At 37.5% G+C, this 21,539-nt stretch overlaps 1 protein-coding gene across 3 annotated transcripts; it reads right to left on the minus strand.

Moving 5' to 3' along the window:
* Window positions 1–571: 571 nt before the first annotated feature.
* On the minus strand, window positions 572–21,233 carry zbtb44 (zinc finger and BTB domain containing 44). Of its 3 annotated transcripts, none has more exons than XM_018701791.2 (6): window positions 20,769–21,190; window positions 15,897–16,997; window positions 15,244–15,328; window positions 14,564–14,715; window positions 12,189–12,489; window positions 572–5,167 (listed from the first exon to the last, which is right to left on the minus strand). In XM_018701791.2, the coding sequence occupies exons 2-6, from the start codon at window positions 16,957–16,959 to the stop codon at window positions 4,738–4,740; spliced, it is 2,031 nt and encodes a 676-aa protein (XP_018557307.1). In that variant the 5' UTR covers window positions 16,960–16,997; window positions 20,769–21,190; the 3' UTR covers window positions 572–4,737. The 3 variants fall into 3 exon arrangements, with proteins under 3 accessions (XP_018557307.1, XP_050934874.1, XP_018557317.1); XM_018701801.2 differs by having other exon boundaries at window positions 5,006–5,167; window positions 12,406–12,489; window positions 20,769–21,186; XM_051078917.1 differs by lacking the exon at window positions 15,897–16,997 and having other exon boundaries at window positions 20,769–21,233.
* Window positions 21,234–21,539: the final 306 nt, after the last annotated feature.

Genomic DNA, 21,539 nt, shown 5'->3' on the forward strand with positions numbered 1-21,539 from the left:
AAATTTCTGTATCTGTATCTTGCATGGTTCTGATGTTATTGTGGTGACAAAATCTGTCCTTTACTGAGTACAGAGTACTGATATAATAATGTAATAATAATTACTGAGTACTCATGGGTTCGATCGTCAACATACTGATAGGCGTCATGAGTGGTAACCTTTTTAAAATTAATCTCAGTCTTTATACTTTAACTTGTCTTGTTTTATTGTCTTTTAGATGCAATTTAAAAGTCTTCTTAATGTATTATTTTTTTTGTATTTCTATGCCTTTGTAAAGTACTTTGAACTTGGTCATGTTGACAGTGTAACTGTATTGGAAAAGGATCGTTTTATGGACAGTATAGACAAGAGAAATTATGACATATAAATCTGAATCTGTCCTTTAATATTGCTTAAAACGATCTGAAAACTGCTTTTTTTTGTATTTCTTTCTTAATGACAGTTAATGACAGAACCTTTGCTTTGTGATCACTTAGAATATATTAATAAAGTTATGTTTTACCAAAAAATTACATGTAAACAAAATTATATTACAGTGGGGGGGAAAAAAAGTGTGACAACTTCAGACAAGTTTTAGACTTACTCTGACTTTTGGTTTTTTTATTTACATTTTATACTTTTACAAAAACGACTCTTTTAATAACAGGACTGCAAAGCCAGAACACTAGTAAAGATTCAGAACAACCATAAACCCTAAAATACAGAGTGGTCTTGTCAGTTTTTAAAAGCCAACTGTGGAATATGATCCAGTTAAAACACTCAACACCACAAGCATTAGTTCTCCCTATTCAATGTGCAGGTTGCGTTACTATTGGGGATGTTTTTGTACAGTCTCTCCAAACTACAGCTTAAATACAGTATCAAAGACACAAAATACAACATCTGTTTCAAAGCAGGTTGTAATCAATTAGCCTACACTATAAAGAATACGCAACATAGTATGAGTGCAACATAGTATGAGTGTACATACACACACATTATGTGTGTGTGTATGTACATATGCATATCTAACTGTGTGTGTGTGTATTTCATATATATATATATATATATGGCTACCACAGACGGATGACGAATTAAAGGAAAAACCAACAAGAATTGTCTTAGTAAGCTGTTGGGCCACAACAAGCCACTAAAACAGCATCAGGGAGGGAACACCATTCTTCTAAAAGGTATTCCCTCGTTTGCATGGTGGTGGTCAAAAATCTCCCATTGGAGTTCAATTGGGTTGAAGTCTGGTGACTATAATGGCCACAGTATAATTTTCATACTCTTCAAACCATTCAGTGACCCATTTTACCTTTTGGATGGGGGAACTGTCATCCTGTTTCTCCACCAAGTTTTAGGTTTTTCCTTTAATATGTCTCCTTTATGTGTGTATAATATATATATATAAAACATATAGATGACACACACGCGCATATATGTGTGTAATATGTGTGTAATGTGTAACACACACACACACACAGTCACATATATAGACAGTCACAAAGTGAAGACTACCAAGGCCCCCCATACTCCTGGATTTATCTGTTCTATTCACATTTAACAAGAATATCCAAAGATGCCATGAAACAGCACCCATACAAAAGTCACCAAAAATATATATGCCATTATGAAGAGCTACCATGTTTTTTACTTATATTTTCCTACTTTTAAATAAACCATTAGGACTGGAAAACGTATACAACATCAAGTGTACATTGAAAAGGCATGTCCTGTATATAATCAAGATATTTTAAAACATTGCACATAAAGGGATAACATATAGAAAATAAGAGGGCATGCTGTACAACAGATCAAAGCTATGCTGGATGAAGAGTCATCAAATAATAAGGCCTTGACAGAATGCATTGCCAACTGAAGACATGCTCTCCACTTCACAGAACAATATGAACATGCATCTTTAGAAACAAACAGAAAGGAGTTGAATAGAACCAGTCATTTGATATCAAAGCCTTGTTCCTTGTTTCACAGATCAAATGGGGTCCTTGCCTGTTTGATTCACCTTCAGTCACATTTGAATAAAACAAAATGATACATTCTTTTTTTAATATATAATTCATCATTCCAAAGACAAAATTAAAACTTTTAAAACACCACCTGTCTATTTATTGCACACCATTGGTTCACAAAAATATTTTGGGCACTTTGCGTTTCAACAAACAGCAGCATTTCATTATAAAAACGTTTGAATACAGACACCAACACGACAGATGAAAAAGCATGACATACAAATGGAGATTAGAAAACGTTTTTAAAATTTTGATATTGTGCAACTAGAGTTAATAGGTCCATTTACTAAGGCTAGCCTCTTAAATGCACAACATCATACAGTGTTTTCAGGGGTGAAACAGCGAAGCCCCTTTGCTAAATAGCATGGACCACTTAAAATGATTATCTCTTTATTCTATTATGTGCAGTTACTGATTGCCATGGCAAATCCCCAATGAGATAGAGGACATTTGGTCCTGTAGGAAAAAGCTTGATTTGTACCCAGATATAAAGGGCAAATGGCACAACTTTGAAAAAGTGACTGATAGGATGGCACAGGGCCACAATAGCTCTTAGTGAATTTCAATGATCAGATAATTTTGATGCCCATATCACAGCAATATTCATCTTTACATTGACAATCGACCCTGTGCATGAGGGCTTACATCCTGTTATGTGATAATCCTAAATGTGGGCCATTAATACTATTTTCAGGGAGCAACAGAAAATAATATTTCTGAACAAGAAACCCATTCACAGTCAGTAGCATTCAACTCATGGATAGTCACCATGGGTATCATTATCTCCTCATCACAGGCACAACAATGCACAGAATTACAACCATATTGGCACAACATGGATAACAACAGTTGGAGGTTTGACCCAAATCAGAATGAAAAAACTAAATGAAATTAGTAACATCAACTGCCAAACTGAGTTGTCAGTTTAAAGTGAAAGATAAGCTATTGTCTAACACTACTTATTTAAGTTACCATTTAGAATGAATCAACTCACAGTATTAGCATTCAGACACAGGCACACTCTCACTGCTTCCAAAGCAATATTATCGTGTAACACCCAACATCATTCTGTTCGGACTGAAAACTGACCATCACAGACAGCAATCATAATCGGTATCGTTTCCTGCTTCCCTGGCTGCAGGCGCACAGTCATTTTTTAAAAACATTTCATCAGGGAATTTTCTGCAAGGTAGCTTTTCTATTTTTAACAACTTAGGTAAAAAAAAAAACAAGGTAAAAAACAAAAACAAACAAACAAACAAATAACTAAGAGAGACTGCTGGTGGTTAATCCACAATCTTGGGGTAACAAAATATTCTTGGGTTATCACCCACCAAGTCACATAAGGGTTTAAAAAAAAAAAAAAAAAAGACAATCATGGTGTACCTAAATGGAACATCACTTCAACAGACATGCAACATCTCAGAATATCAGCAGCGTACCTTGGTAAATCAGGATGGCCATAATTCGATAGCCACATCAGATATCATTATCTATAACAAACTGTTTAAAATGGAAAAACCTGCCATTTGACAGGCAGCAACTTTAACTTGGAGCTCATTTGGGACTACAACAATGCAACTGTGAGAAAATCTTTTAACTTCAAATTCAAAATTCTCATTTTACATAAAATTTGGTCATTTTTTGCCATTTTCTGTTTGGATTTTGAAACAAAAGAAGCATCAGTGCTAATATGAGTTTTTCTTAACTCCTGGAGTTTAGCTTTAGATTAAAACAGTGTTCATTTAAAAAAAAAAAGAAAAAAAAACTTTTAACAGGTCAGAAGAATAATATACTGCGCAAACATCTAAAGGGAATACTCTGTCAATATAATTTCAAGTTTTAAACATTTAAAAATGAAATGTACTGTGTTCATATTGATAAAAAGAAATGCATACACACACACATCTGACATATCACATTTCACAACATCCAACTTACACAGCATTCAAACAGTAAAACTACAGTACAAGCTATTGCAATATAGATAATATTGACATTTAACAGTTTGCCTATAGCGACGGCACTGAAGGATTAACACAGTCTCTGCCCATACAAACTAGCATTATCACTACAAATGAAATACAAGTATTTTTTTCTTTAGCTCAGTTTGCAAAGACTTGATTTGTCCCTGTTGGCAAAGTCAAGACCTCTTCTTCCTCTACAGGTTACTTTGTTAAAATGGGAACTCAGGCACTTTCCAAAAATAGGGCAAGGCTTGGATTTAGAGACAGAAATTACTTTAGCTAGTGCTGCATTCATGTCATATGGGAAAAACAATTGTCTGAAAAATTACTCACTAAAAATACAGTTAATTTGCTTATCTATGTGATAAATATTTTGAAATTCAGGTTTGGAGATGGACAAATTTTTTTGATCTACTGAAATCTCATGTCACTAACAAGGAAATTGCTTCAGTCAAGTTTAAGGAATTATACTGCAGTTGCAAAGAAAACAAAAGAAAATTATCATTTACTTTGCTGGATTTGGTTTTATGTAAAATATTAACTCAAATAAGTGCATCTGAGTTGCATGTGGAAAGCAACGCTAAGGCAACTGAAGTCTCCAGGTAACTTCAATCATGGTGTCTTGATGGTTTCACATGATGAAGTTTCAACATGTACATGTGTCCAAGTCATCCCGTTAGCCGTCATGGTGTTCCAACAGGTATTCCCATATGACATGGCTGCAAAATAAGACATGATGGGCAAGTAAAAGACTTGAATCATTCTATGGTAATGGAAACAAGCTCCTTGGCCTGGGCATGCTGCTGCTGCTGCTGCTGCTGCTGCTGCTGCTGTTCCTCTTCAAACACCTCTGGAGAACTGCCCCCTACACTGTTGTCCACCTTGGTCTCCTCTGTCATAGTTGCCATCTCATCAGCGTCCATTTTGAGGGAGGCTGGGGCTTCCAGGGGATCCAGGGGCTCAGGTGAAAGGAAGCCGGAGGAACTCTCACAATTTTGGGTAGAGGAGGAGACCTGGGAGATGACAGGCATCTGGACTGAGGAGGAGGATGAGGCAGCAGTGGTGGTTGAGGTGGAGGTGCTGCCTGGGTAGACGGGGTGATGCTGGGACTCCTCCAGCTCATACTGGACTCCCAGCACCTCCTCCTCCTCCTGTACCTGGCTCAGGTAGTCGGGCACGAGGAAATCACTGCAAGGATTAAGAGAGCATGTTGAATTCACTGTCCCTTCATTTGGTACCTTTACATATGTTTTTGAATTAAATCATACATGGCAAGAATGGACGATTTCATATTAGGCAATTTAATGATGTAATTTCAATATACATTGCCTCGGTAACAGTGTGCTTATTGTCGCCTTGAACAAAACAGGAGTGAAATTTATAGGGTGTATCTTCGAGGGAGACGGGAGATAAAACTGTCATATACACTGAGCACTGCACACTGGTCTGTAATTACTAGACGACTTATACACACACTGAACGCTATGGAATTATCTGGTTTTCTGCAGCTAATGGTCATAAAATGTGATCTGATCTGAATCTAAGAGAAATACAGACAAACACAATGTGTGCGTATATATTGAAGTTAGTCAAACCTGAATAGAATTGATCAGACATCTGGCCTATCAGGTTACCCAATGTCAATCATGTGATTCAGGAAAGTGAATGCCAGCTGGACCTGGTTCAGCTGGTGTCTGTTATGGGTGCTTTACCACTTCACATTCACATAATTGTAGATACATAAGATACTAGCTAGTTCACAACACAAGAGTTGGGGATGACACCATCACACACTCACTGTGTGATGGTAGTCTTGTTGTGTGCATGAAGTTATGGAGTTTTCCTGACCAGCCAAAGAACACCTAAATAGATAGATTAGATGTAACAGTATAGCTAACTTTTAGCTTCCACCGATACCTGACACAAGCCATGCTAGCTGGCTGGCAAACTAGGTACCTGACTGTTGTGGCAGACTAACAAGCAGCTGTTTCTTAATTTTACTTGTTTTATTATGGTCTGCTGTTCTGCAGCTCAGTGGGTGTTTGCTAATATAAGGGTTTTTCTGATGTTTATGGCTCATGAACTTCTGAAAGTCAATAAAAGAAAAGATTTGATCTTAAATGTTAGATATCATGACTTAAGTTTATCTTAACTGGCCAAATTATCTTTATCCACTAAAATTGGAAAACCTTAGCTACAAGTAATAACCAAAGCTAAAATTCCTATGCTGTTAATCTGTGGATGTAAACACCCTCAAATTCAAAAGGACCCTCAACCTTATAGTTGTGATTTCCTTTTTTAAGCTAATGTGCTGAAACTGTTGCAACAGTTTTATTTATCAGTGATGGATTAACTGTTCTGTAAGAAAGAATTCTCCATGATCCAGACAGCTTATCAGTTTGACAAGTCAAACATGTCAAAGACAAACATGTCAATATAAACAAGTGTGAACAGGCAGTAAAAAATCCTGAGGCCTGTGTATAATGAAATGCCTTTAATTTTATTTTTCATTTAAATAAAAAAATGTATGTATCAAATGTATCAGAGTACACCAATTTAGTTTTATATTCAAATACTTTCATTTAGTTTGTTGGATGTTTAGGTATGTACAGTGCACACATTTAACATGTACTGTAGCTCATACTGGTCCCATAAATACATTAAACCTTCATCATAAACTGGAGCACTGATTAATGGTAATGGTGGTCACCTGGTCATACAGTATTTAGTATGACAAAATATTTAATGTGACTATGGGAAACAACAGAATATTTCTTTGTCTTGTGTCTGACACCTTCTTAATGATTCTTAGTAGAGCCATGGAAATGAGCCAGGTAAAGCAAATTTGAGTGGAAAATTAATTGTATGGTTTCTGATATATTTAAGTAGGATAGTACTGAACTTGCCACATTTCTCTGGAAAGTAAAAGTAAACAAAACCCAGACAGGGGTAAGCAGAGGCCTGTACTGAGTGAGGTAACTTCAGGTTTAACCCTGGGTTTTCATTATTCCTATAGGATCCCTACATTGACAAAATAATTTAGAATAAAGTGATAACTAATTAAGAGCAATAGAATATTTTTAGAAATCAGCTGAAACATTTTGCTGTTCCAGGCTTTTCATGTGTCCACTCTGGTTTTAAAACAGAGCATCTAACAATGAAGGGAGAGTTTTAATCACACTAAATGAATAAATTACTATTATAGCTTCATTTCATAATTGAACAAAGATGCTTTTATCCACACACTTAAATATTTCCCGTGATTATAAATGAACATTTCAGTAAGAATGACCTCATCTGGCTATAACTACTTCTCTCTGCTTTGGCAGCAGAAACAGTCTGACATTACTTAAACTTTTTTTAATCTGCATCACATGTGCGCAGCACTTTGTTCATCATCAGACAAAAGAGCAAAAGAACTCACTCAGTAAGAAACTTAATAATAATTCCAGTACGTACTTACAGTATATTCTTAGCCTGACTTCACTGATTGGAAATATTTTTAGTGGGTTTTTTTTCTATTCCGTTGTACATTTAGCCTTATTTAGCCTTATTTATTTATTTAGTTAGTGTCATTGTGTGACTTTCAGTGGTGGAAGGGCTATTCACATTTACTGAAGTAAATGTACCACATGATAACTTGCAAACTAACAGATCGAGGCAGCTGTGTTTCAGCAGATCCTGTGTTCTGCTTAAATGACCGTTTTCGTCAATGGAGTCTGGTTGAGGAAAAAAAGCAGTGTTTCTAGTGAATAAAAAGACCTATCTCTGTAGGAATCCTACCCATAATGTCGTCAGATAATTGTAATAACAATCTGAGCCTGTCAGTGACAAAATGAACCACTTTGGCAAACTACTGAGGACTTGTGCATTGTTTGTTTACATGGCAGCAGCTGTTCGCGGTGTCCAGGTTCACTCTTCCTGATCAATACTGCACTGATTCCAAAAACGCTTGTCCTTATTAATAATTAACACCAGAGTCAGAAATAACGGCGCTACACCTTTTAACATATAAACTTTTATTTTTCAAAAGTTTGGTTTTACCTCAGCTGTTTCACTCACTCAATGTTTGATCATGTGACTCAGCTTGACTCGCATAATAACATTTAGCACGACTCTGACGTGTCTGAGCAGACATCCCTCAGAGTTCAATCACTCTGACTACTTTAAATAAATTTCATTTGTTGGATCATAACGTTTGTGCTTTGTTATTTAAATGTAGGCTGTTATATGACTGACCACTGTCATATGACCACTTTGCAAGATTGTGGTTGTCAGGTTTAATAGAGCCAGATAATGAAAAGGTATCATGGGTACGCTAAACTTACTCTGTAGACAGGCCTCAGGTCTAAATTAGGGCTATTTTACCTTGTTTGACTTACAGTAAACTAAATATGTCCAGCCTTAGCCTTCTGCCAGACAATCTCACATTGATGAATCTTGAATAATCATAGGAATACTGCCTGTATTTCTTGGTCATGTGGTTATAACTGACATTATACATAAAAACCCCAACCCTAACCCTTTCACTTGAATGAGTAACCATGCACATACACCTATCAGGAACAACATTAAAACCACTGAGAGATGAAGTGAATAGTATTGTTTTATCTCATTTCAAATTTTGGGTCCTGGAATTCATCTAGATGTTATTTTGACACTTAATACCCACCTAAACATCATTACAGACCAAGCACACCCCCCAGCAAAAACACTCAATAAAGCCAGGGGCCAAGAGCCCAAGGTGTCAACCTGGCCTCCAAATTTCCCACATCCCAATTTGATCCAGCATCTGTAGGATGGGTTGGAACAGGTCAGATCCATGGAGACCCCACCCCACAACCCACAGGACCCAAAGATTCTGCTGCTAATATGCCAGTACCAGAGGTCCAAATTTCATTTTCACTATGTCAGGACATTTCCTTTGCCACTATCTACAAGATGGTGAGGTGGCAAATTAATGCAAAGTAGTGACTGCTAAGTGAGCCATATCAGTGCTTAGACACACACAAATCTGTAAATGAGAATGAGGCAGAGGTCTTGATAAAAAACAAAACGCATGACAGCACTTACATCTTACACTAAATCAATGCACTCTAATGGATTCCAATCTGTGCAGGAAATTTTGATTTAAATGAAAAATAAAACTGAAGACATTTTGTATTGATATAACACATCTTGTCAAACTTCGATAAGATGTCTGGATCACTGCATCCCTTCTTACTAAACAATTAAGCCAGGCTGTGTATGCCATTACTGATTAATACAAATGCTACAATAATTTATTATTCACAAACAAACAAATTGGAATGTAAATTCTTTGTACCATTTACATGCCAGCAAGAGTACCTGGATAACAAACTCAGCTCTAGTAGAGCTGCATGTTAACTTTTCATCAGCAAAAGTTTAATAAGGGAAGCATAATAGACCAAAACTGTGCAGAAATAATATTTGCAGTTGCACTTTTTTTGGTTGTCATTGCTCTGTGCTACAGTGTTTTAGCAGCACAGTATTTTCTTTTTAATTTCAGGGTGATCATATCCGCAGAAAAACAGGGTGAATACATGAAAACGAGCGACTTCAGCAAACATTTGTTTGCAAATTACAACAGTTAGAACTACTTAGTTTACCTGCCAAGCAAGTGACATAGCATCGACTAACTGTGGTGACTAAGAGTTAGTTATATTGTTGGACAGGAGAACTGCTTAAATGCTCTTTGGCTGACTAGGCAAACTCTATAAAGTCATGCACACAACAGGACCACCATCACACACTTATTGCTAAAATTTTAACTCACTTAAGTGATGATCTTGGTAGCTGTGACCATATATTCATTTAGAAAATCAACAACTTGTCATCCCATGAGTTTCAACACATCAAGAGCCACGTCAGAGTGTTTACTGTTTTTGCCCAGACAACCACTGCATTGTGAACTAGCTAGTATCTTTACTCATTTACAATTATGTGAATATGAAAGTGGTACAAGGAAAAGCACCCACAACTGACACAGACTGGGTCCAGCTGGCATTCAGTTTCCTGAATCACATGATTGAGATTTGGTAACCTGATAGGCTGGAGGGCGGATCACTTCTATTCAGGCTCAATAGCTTTTACTTGGTGTGCCGATATTATGGTCTGTATTTTATATATTTTATATTCTGTATTTTATCATCTGAATTTGATTAAATATATTTGAATAACCACTACTTGAATTTTTAGATCTTTTAGATTACTGAAATAGAGCAACTGGAATAGTGTTTGAATATTAGGCACATTTATTTTCTATTTGAATTTGACACACCCTAAAATAAATATATACTGGAAATACAGTTTTTGAAATTGACAGCTGAAGATTTCACCAAGTGAAATGCAGACCTAATAAACTCAGAATGAGTTTTCAAAGTCAGATATTTCAGTACAATAAATAAGATGGTATTTAAATTTCAAGACTTGTATTCAGTAGTGATTATATTTCAAAATTTGTTATTCAGTTGCTAATTTAATTCAAATTATTATGGCCATGATTTGCTCAACACAGGCAAACCAGAGGATCTGACAATACTAATGACAACTACTAACTACTACTAACCAAGGCAAATGTTGGCTTAAACTCTTATTTTTAAATGCAGCAACATTTGATCTTTGCCCAAAAAATCTAAATATGGCTGGATTTTCATCACAAAGTACACTTGCATTCTTATGAAAGAAGTTTTTTAAAATGTTTGAGTGCACAGTGTGAGCATGATTGTAAACTAAATGCATCCTAAGTCCTAAGTCATGTATAGACTAGATTGAGTACAACTGTCCCCAGCTGAATCTGATGAACTGGTCTGGAAAACAGCAACTTAGAAAAAAATACAGTGTGGTAACATATCTCTTTATGTGAAGACTGTGGATGAAAGGTAAGAGACTGCCTGGATTGCCAGAGAATTTTCCATACTGTTATGATCTCAGGCGTGGACTTTCTACTATAAATTTTTGGAGGAGTCAATGGCCCTTTTGAGTCCTGCTGACCTGTGAGGACTTGAGTTGATTAAGAAGTGGAAAAGTTTGGTAAGTAAAAACACACTTCAGCTTTATAAAGACACTTTAACAAGGCTTTGTGGACTAGGCTGCTGATAAAAACAAACAACCCACTCTATTTGGTTGGGGAAAAACCATTCATATAGAAACAAAGACATGAAGGAAAAAAAAAAATCACAGTTGCGTTTCACAGGGATTGTATGACTAGACGTTTGAGCACACTTTTAAAGTTTTCAAGATGGTTCTCTCATGAACAAAGAGCAGGACTGTGAAATTAGTGATTTTAAACAACATTAAAGCAATCTAAGGTGTTATGGAACATCGAGTTTTAATTTTGGCAGTTGGTCAATGTATTCAGAAATCTTGTCTCACTTAATATTGTATACCTGATTACCCTCTTCATCGTCACATCAGATAGAATTTCGTCAATAAAAGAGAGCTGGTCTGCTTGAGGTATTTTCCATCTCATCTAAATGATAAATATTAAAGGAACGGTTAAGAATTTTGGAAAATACATTTATTTCTTGGCAAGAGTTAGAGAATAATGATGTCACTCTGATGTAGGGCAAATATGAAGCTACAGCCAGAAAAAGGGGGAAATAGCTAGTCTAGTTAGTCTAACAATCACCTCTGAAGTTAACACGTGATGACTTGTTTGTTTAATCCAAAATCTGAAGTCTAAAAACTCCAATTCACCCAGCCAGGAAATAAGACACATAACAATGTATTAGCATTATTACTCTTAAGTTTGTGTATGGTTTAAATAAATTAGATAAATGTTAATTAGTGAACTTTACAGATGCTGGTAGGCAGCTTGTGTTACCTTCTTTTTTGATGCTGCTGCTGGCTCCAGCTACATATTTACCATACACATATGAGAGTGCTACCAACCTCTTCAAATCACTCTTGCAAAGAAAATTATTGAGCATATTTCCCAAAATGTCTGACTATTCCTTTAAGTAAGTGAAATTAAAACTCCCCCAAAATACAGCCAAATACTTCAGGTACACTTGATCTGAGCATTGAAATCAAATGCAATAATCTCAAAAACAATTCTGCAAAACCAAAGTCATAGAAGGAAATACGATCAAATGAACCTCAGGTATTAGAATTTAAACTGTAGTTATTTTCTGATCCAGGTGAGATCTGAGTAAATGATGGGGATCAGTGCCCCCTGACTCCTCACCTGCTCTGGAAGTAGTTTGCTAGTTCGGATGCCTCATGGTTCAGACTCCTCAGGTGTACAATTAAATTGCCAGAGTTGGTGAACATGGCGCCGCACGTTTTGCACTCGTAAATCCGCGGCTTGCGGATTATGTGTCGGGAGACCCTCATGTGATGCTTATATTCACCGAAGGACGTGAATGTGGCGCTACAAATCTGGCACCGGAAACAGCGTTTACCTTCGTGCTTCAGCCGATGCATCTTTAGGGAGTAGGCCCGTGTGAACTTTTTCCCACAGCGGTCACACTGGAAAGGCTTAATGCCTGGGAAAGGGGAGAAAACCAATGTTAAGATGATCCATAGTAAAGCATCACACAAGTGTTAGTAAGTGAAATTGAAACTCCCCAAAATACAGAAACTGCTTTGACTCCTGTGCATATGTTTCTGGGTTGCTCTCTATATAGGGTTTTGGTGAATTGCAGTTCATGTGTAAATCTAAAGTGATAATATACAGAGAGTCTATGAGATTGTCTATAAATCTAATTAATCACTTATCAAGTCTTTCATCTCAAATTCAATCTTCCACATGAAAAGATAAGGAACAAAACAATGAGGTGATAATTTGGCTAAGTCACAAATGTGTAATCTATCTAGTATAATATGGATTTAACTTCTTTGACTGTAAATCTTTACATTTTAGCTAAGTCTTATTATGAAGTTAATTTAATAAGAAATACTATGTTCCACAAACTATCAAAATAGATTCAAAGAGGGATACTTTTAGCTTTTTAGATGACATTTTGAAAAACAAAATATATATTCACATATTTTGTAGGCTTTCCATAGTGTTGCATCAGCTAATCACAGTCATGTTAAGTGCATCACACTGACTCATGCTTCACTTTATTTAAATCTTCTAAGTCTTTCCCTAAAAGAAAGTACTCTCCCATCCTTTTTACTCAGCAGAGTAATATTAAGAAATATTCTACTTTGTTTTGCAAAACAAACTGCTTTGTAACTTTGACTCCTATTATGAATGGCTTCACTGCCATGCTAAAACACTACCCATATGATATTTATTCCCCCTACACAGTCCTATGCTCCGGCACTGTTTTGAAAGGTCTGCAGAGAGTTCTGCATATTTCACGGCTAGTGTTTTGCTGTGATGTGCACTTTAAACTTTGTGGCCTTTCATAAACAGGTTTGTATCTAACAAAGTCATATAAATCACTTCCATAGATAGACTCCAATTAAAGTCTATAGACATCTCAAAGATGATCAAAGGAAAATAAGTACATGTAGTATTTACCTGCTTGGTTGCTTCCTTTAACTGAGCCCAAAGTCACTAAATTGCTCATTTGGGGTGTTTCATATGTAAAGCATAGAAATGCTGCCTGTGATTTATCTACAATTCAATGATACCACTATTCATAGATTAATATAATTTTTCTACAATGGATTACTTACACATTGATCTGGATATTGCTTTCCACAGGAATAACAATGCAAACAAACAAAAAACATAATAGCCCATAAATGCAGGGATATTAACAGAGCTAAAAGTATAAATCATACTTTTTTTAGGAACGGTTCTTTGACCTGAGTAGGTTTTCATTTTGCACCTTTTCTATCCCTAGCTACAAATGCTACAAATGCTTTTTACACTCTCACTTGACGTATGATGTAACTCAACATCTGAAATGCAAGATTAAATCCAACAGTGTTGTCATAGGAGTTAAAAGCGCCAACATGGTGATCTGTACACTTTCTACATGACCTAAAAATAAGAGAGAAAAGAACATCCAAAACAGCACGGACAAGTTCAAACATGTCCGTTCAATGTCCTACTGTGTGTGATACATTGCTTATAAACTTTGGAGTTGTTTTTTCTCTCCCTCCTCTTACTTATTTTTTTATTTTTTACAAATTTGTCTAAATAAATATGAACCTAAGGGCCAGAACAACTCTTACTATGATTCACCTTAAAGGCAAACTGATTTTACACATCAACGGGTGTTTTAAGTGTGTTGGGCAATACTACTGCATATGTAAAAGAAATTGTATAAAGTCTGTTTGGCTCCATAGAGAGCAGCGCCAAATTTGACGAATTTCCTCCAGTGATTACACAAAAAAAAAAAAAGGGTGTGGAGTTCAAAAGAAGTGAGCTTACCAGACCTCTGTAGCCTGTTCTTCATCTCTATCTGAGGCTAAATTAGATTTTCTAAACATTTTGTCAGCCAGTTAGTTTTAGAACTTGCACAAAACCTGACTGAATACTTTTTCTGTTGATTGGTATCAAAAAAATGCTCAATTACATCAACTGTGAATCAATGTCATAAAACAATAAAGCACAAAATTGTGTTAGATTCCTGCGTTTCATTTCCCCATTTCACCTACCGGAGTGTATGAGCATGTGCTGCTTAAGATTTTGAATGCGTGTAAATCTGACTCCGCAGGTTGGACACTGAAAGGGCCGGTCCGGGCCATTGGTGCCAGGTCGGGCTGAAGGGCTGATATAGAGGTGATACGGATACTGAATACCTTCCAACCTGTGACACAAGGGAATATCAAAGTGATAATCAACCTGGTATGTGTTTGCTTACTAATATCAAATAAATAAGTCCCTATATGAATAGCTGTATAACATCCACTAGAAGTCCAAAAGTCTAGAAGGAAACTTCTTTGCCTCTTTTCACATAAAGAATGGTACAAAAAGTACCATTTATAAAGTCAAAGTGAGTCTTAAATACTACTCATGTCAATGTACTGGCAATTTAAAGATTCCGGTTGTGGGATGTTTTTGGACATGTCAAGGAATTTAACACTGAGATGTAAGTGACGATAGTGATGTGTGCTAGATTGTTTAATGTCTGACATTCACACATTTATAGTTAGAAGCCTTGTTAGACTTGACATAAAAATTCTTCATATTATAGTGCATCATGTCTTTGCTATTTCAACGTCTAAATTTATTGCCCTAACAGGTGTGGCCCAGACACCCAGTTATGAGGTTTAAGTCTATATATTCTTTGCTGCCTATGATTTGCCTAGCTGCAAGTTGTAACAAATCATGACACCTTTCATCATCTTCTGCATGTCCTCCAGCGTTAGATGTGCTCTGCATTGACGGCAAGCCCTCAGACACTCCCTCATCCATCGACCCTGAAAAGCAGAAGAAAAAAGAAAAACATTCATATAGTAGTTGTCCACTATATTAATATATTTCTGACCACAGTATAAAGACTACAGCATGTCATCTTGGATGGGGTTAGACTAATATACTTGAAGGCTAATCCCTTACTTAAAGACTGATGCAGCCGGACACCAATGCACTGTGCTATTCAACACTTTATGAAAAAATGACCAGTGTTTCCATTTTTGTTTTATTTATGGCACGGCAGAAAAGCCTTTCAAACAACATTTGGATCACCAGACAATAAAACTTCCACTGACACCAATACAAATAAAAAATTCTGCAGGCAGGGTGAGGCAGGTTTGACTGCATGTCTTACAAAGCAGCACTGTGTTAACTGGGTCAGGATACTGCCGCTATTGTAATAGTGAGAGATACAGTAGCACTGACATGATGATATGTCATTTTACTATGTCTTTAAATATACCCATATAATTTAATAAACTGATGGTGAAGCCTTTAAACTATAAGACAACATTGAACATGCAGGAATGAGTCTAAATGCTGTGGATCAGTATGTTAGGGAGAATAGCCCACCTATAGAGGAGGACTGTGGACTGATGAGGAGCTCCTCCTGGACTTGTTCACTCCCTGGCACCGTCTGCTGGTCACTCAGCGAGCTCTGGGAGGCACTGACCGGTTGAGAGGATGCCTCCTGGACCTCCTCATCGCTAAGACGCTCCACCTTGACCCTCACATCTTCCTCCTCTGCTGTCACTGGCGATGACACTGCCTTGGAGCTCTCGCATGTCAGGAAGTCGCTGAGCCGCCGACCAACCACCACCTCTGAGGTCCCTGGAGTGCCCTGCTCTAAACAACGAGGGCTCTCAGGGAGCTTTGATTTGTCCGAATGGAACCTCCGGTCAATTCCAAATGGGAAAGTCCATGGAAAGGCCAGGGAGGACTCCACAGGCTGAGCTGTGGTGTCTGAGAATGAAGGGGATGGATTGGGGATCTGAGGGGACGTGGTGACAATCTGTGTAGTGCATTTGAGTGGACTCTCAGGTGATGCCATTGTTATAAAGCTCTTGCGTTTCCGTCGTGATTCACGGCATATAGGAACGTTTCTCTCCATCACGCTGCAGTCTGAAGACACAGGTGACACACTGCCGTCCAGTGGCGTCAGGGCACAGTTTGATGAGGCGCTCTCTTGTGTTGATTCATGCGGTTTATCTGCTGCCATGTTGTTGTTATTGTTGTTACCCGGGCTCCACAGAATACTTGACTTCATGAACTCTGAACATGTGCTCGCCACAGCAAACATCTGCATATAACTTGCAGCCGCCAGGACGTCAATGATATTCTCAGTGCTGATGGAGAGGGTAGACGTGTAAGCATATTCTAACAGAGGAGCAAAACCACTAACAGTCACATGATGAAGGTCCAACACAAACTTGTCCTCTTCCTCCGGCCGGCCCACCAGTTTGGAGCGGAAGAATTCACTGCAGCAGGCAAGGACCACTTTGTGGGCCAGGAAGAGCTTGTCTTGCACACGGATGGTGACATCACATAAGTGTCCCTCGTTACGTAAAGCATTTAGCTTCTCCAGCATCTCCTGGCTGTGGGAGGTCGAGCTGTGGGTGAAGGTTTTGACCCCCATGTTGGAGTCAGTTCCTGACTCTGTGCAGGAAATGTGTCCTGCAGGAGGAGATGAAAAACCAAACAAAAACAACACTTCACTTCAGTTTCCAAAGTTAAACCATATGAACTGTATCTCAGAAGTCAAAGAGATAAGAAGTCTTAGGAAAAGGAAAAAAAGAAAGGGTGAAAAAACTCAAATTCACAGCGGGAGGCAGTGGGCATAGGTGGAGAGACATACTAAGGTGTTCTCTGAGCTCTAAGGGGAAGGAAAGGTGGGGGTGGTGTGAGGGGGTGGGGGGCATGAAGGACAAAATGCCAAGTTATGTAACAACAATCAAAGCAGATGCGCAGCGATGCGAGCCAGACCCATGTGGAGGCCAGTGCACTACAGGATGCTCAGCAGCTGTCTGCGAGACATGTGGATTCTTTGAGGCATGAGATTTTCCATCAAACAAAAGCTCAAGTGAAGGGGCTCTAGCAGGGAGAGCGCACTCCCCTTGACTCACACACACACACACACACACACACACACACACACACACACACACACACACACACACCAAAGGAAAATACTCTTGGGCTATGTTGGCCCAGTGAAGGCAAAGTGAATTATAGACTTGGGCTGCGATGGTGCAACAGGAGAGTGCATAGTCTGAACCAGCAAACAGGGCTAATAGAAAAGGGCTTCAATTCACCATGGTGTTTTCATATAGCTATGTCTCCTGAATGACAATTATTTAGCTACATGATCTCTATTAAGTTTTATCTGACAAAAAGGGATGTTCTTTCAAGTACATGAACTTGAGAGAGGTTGATGTATAAAAATCAATTCTGTCAGAATTGGTTTTCAACAGATGTTGAGCTCTGACATAAATTACATCTCTAATAAAAGATTATACAATTCCTCTAAAAAAAGTTAAAAAAAAACAAAAAAAAACTTGACTTTATCTTTTGATCTAAATTGGTGTCTTATAACTTGTTGACAAATCATTGGTCTAGTGCTTAAGTTAATTACTTAAATCTTACATCTTAAAAAAGTTGTGTAGTAGCTAAAATATACACAACTGATTAAATTTAATTTAAATTTAAATTTAACTCCTACTCAGTATAAAGCAACAACCATAGTTTGATGGCCAGAAAATCCTGACAATTACTATTTCGATGATAATTTCATCAGGAAATATAAAAACCTTTTCCTGATTGCAGCTTCTCAAATGTGAGAATTTGTTGATTGTTTCTGTTTGTTAATTGTACACCGAGCAACTCAGACCAGATATGCTATTTGAAGACATCACTGGGCCATTGTATACACTCAATGAACTCAACTAATCAATGGTTATGAAACTAAATGACAGCAACTACAGTAAAAAAAAAACAGGCTGGCACCTATGCCAAGAAGTGAGATTAATGGGTTATCCAGATATCTTTGGGCTTCTCTCTGGTCATAGCCAACTCACTTTTAACCAAATTATATCACCACGGTAACTTGCGCTGCAGGGATAACCTGCTTCAGAGCAGGTTAACTTTAGTGGATCAGAAAAATACCTGTCAATGGCCCAACTAACGACATATTAGATCACTGGAAAAACTGAGTCACAACTCCTCAGGATCCCAGCTGTGACAAAAGACTTTACAATAAAGTGACAAATAAGAGTAACAATAGATATTTTTATAAATTAGTCTAATTGTTTTGCTGTCCACTCTGGTTTTAAAAACAGAGCTTCTAACTAACTTAGCAATAGTTAACCACACTAAATAGCTTCATAATGACAATTATAGTTGCATTTCCACAACACAAAGATTCCTTTACAGTATGTCCTTAGCCTTTCTTTAAGATTTGGAGATGAGATCTACTGCTTCTTCTTGTTATTACAGCTGGATATTGCCACTGATGGGTCCACACACCAACTGTGCGTGAGCCCTACTGTTGTAATTCAGTGGATGCACACACCACCTTTTTTTTTTTTTTTTTACTCTCCCTGCTTTTCTTTTTTTTATGTTTTTTGTGCTAAGTATAGCAGTCAAAGAGCTTTTCCTCTTCTTGCATGGATGTTGCCATTTTGACTTGATTTGTAGTGGGCATTTGCAGAATGCATCAATTTACTGCATAAGTATGGAACATGTCCTCCAAGCAGAGTTTAAATGAAAACAACTATGCATTCGTGGTGTCTACACCTGTCTGTATAACTACAGCTTTACAAGGACTTCATCATCATGCTTATTTACCATCCCATTGATCATCATGCTTATTTACCATCCCATTTTAAGTACCATCCCATAGAGCTGTGCATGCACTGTCAGTAGATGCTTCAGCAAAGTACAGCACATGCACTTACATTATCTCCACTGTTTGTAATAAAGAGACATCAGCCAAATGATGAGCTAGCATTATCTATTAGGCAGGAACAGGTTTAATAAAGCAGAATCATATACACTGTTCAGTCAAACTCTGTAGCCTCATATATTACAGCCAGATATAGCATCTCTTCAACAAACACAAGAGAGTTTAGATTAGTGTGCCTTTTTTCAGAGTATCCCTCTCGTAGATGGGATCTCTTGAGTCACTAAGAGATAGCCAAAGTCAGTGTGTGGATTACTTTTCTAATAAAAAATAAAATTGTAAGGCACAGTTCTTATTTCCAATTATCATCACAGTGTCTCCTTATGTTATTTTGAGCTGCACTGTCAGGAATCCTGACAAGAATTAAAGAATTTTAGCATATTAAAATACAACTATAATCCTAATTTTATGTGGTAAACTATCATTCTCTTTGTTGAAAGTTCTGTTTTTACAAAACATATAGAGACAAAGTCTGGAACAGAAAATCAACTGTGCTGATGTATATGAATATATATTGTTCTTTATTATTTGTCACTTTTGTCAATTTTTGTCACCTTTTGTCTATGTCAGGATTCTGTAAGAATAATGACTCAGTTTTCCAGATAAATGGTGCCAGAAAACCCGAGTTAAGCCCAAAGATAGTTAGATAACCCACTAATCTCGCTTTGTGGTACAGGCCCCTGGTACATTTACTCTGTTTACATCACGTATTAGCAAGAGACCACAGACACTTAACAGAAACAAATTAGAGAGAGCTGATAGTCAAAGTGAAAGAAGTTATATGTATATAGGGCATAGGGGCTACCTATGTAGCGATCAAGCAGCGGAACAAACATGTTTCCAATAACAATCACAGTTTAGCAAACATTTGCTAACTGTCAAGTTGATAGGTCAAGTCAGCTAAGAGAAGAGAAGCACATCCGATTTCAACAGTCAAAATAAAAGTGAATATTCCAACGCTTTTCAGCTTAGTTTTTCATTTTAGTCTTTTATTGAAAACGCAATTGAAGATGAAGCTGTTAAAAATGATTTCTATGGAATTCAAAATTAAACATGAAGATTTCACCTATCATTTGATCTCACCACCTACCAGTTGACTCATAGTGTTCACTTTAGAAATAACTTTTTTCTTGTTCTGTATTATGCTCAATATTTTTCTACTACGATTTATTGGCACTCACCATTACAATAGACACACATATACTTTATTTATGACCAAGTGTCAAAAAATTGTCCTCCAGCTTACTACATTTATTTTGAAGCCGATTTACCCATGTTCCTGGTTTGACCGTGGATAACCCAGCAAACATCGACACAACTGCAGCACATTAGCAAACTACCGTTAGCTACCAAGCTAGCGCTAGCCAACGCAACACGGTGCTATTAGCTGGTTCCTTTGCTCATACCAATGCTTAAACAGGGCAGCCCGATACAAACGCATGCAATGGGGTTACCGTAATCAGACAGACTGTACGAAAGGAATTTACCTTCCGGGATGAGGCCTGTGATAACGGCTGGGCCTCGGGATGCAAACAGCTCAGCTGACAAAAAGCAGCTATAGTCGGAGACAGCGGAGCGCCGTGCTGCTCCACACCGCTCACTCACATTCCTTACGCTTCTCGGGCAGTTGTAAGCCTGCCATCCACCGAACCTCGCAGCTTAAATAACGCTCACGTTTTCACATTACAACGCGTTGGCATTTAACGTTTTCGGGGTGCTGTTTTGATTCCTTTGTGCTCCCCGCTGTTCTTTCTGCGCTGTATTTGTATCCCCACAATGCAACGCGCATCCCTCGCTGTACTGTACAGTAAGAAACAGGAAGTCTCACATTTAGCGAAATGTACAGATACTGATCAGGGATTCCCATTGCTTATATTAATTCACATGCAGCTATTATGACCTTCTTTTGATCTCTTAATCTAATCAAAACGTAGAGAAATCTGGTATGTGTGCTGTGAATACATTTCTTTCCCTCATATTATCACATACTTTATCTTCAAGTTTAAATTTTTTTAATAGTTTCTGAATTTTATATTATATTATTTTATTTTATTTATTGATTTATTTTGTCTCTATCAACATTTTGATACCCCAGGTTGTCCCTTAGGGTTCTTATTTTTGTCATTAGGATATTTTAATTCTGGTAATTTTTGGATACCTATCATTTCAAATGTAACTTTATTCAAATCTGTGTCATGTCTTCAACTTCATCTGCCAGTCAGTGGCAGAGCCATGGGTGGCCTGAGGTGACTGGATAC

This window comes from Lates calcarifer, linkage group LG21 (genome assembly GCF_001640805.2).
Source record: "Lates calcarifer isolate ASB-BC8 linkage group LG21, TLL_Latcal_v3, whole genome shotgun sequence".
Lineage (NCBI taxonomy): Eukaryota > Metazoa > Chordata > Actinopteri > Centropomidae > Lates > Lates calcarifer.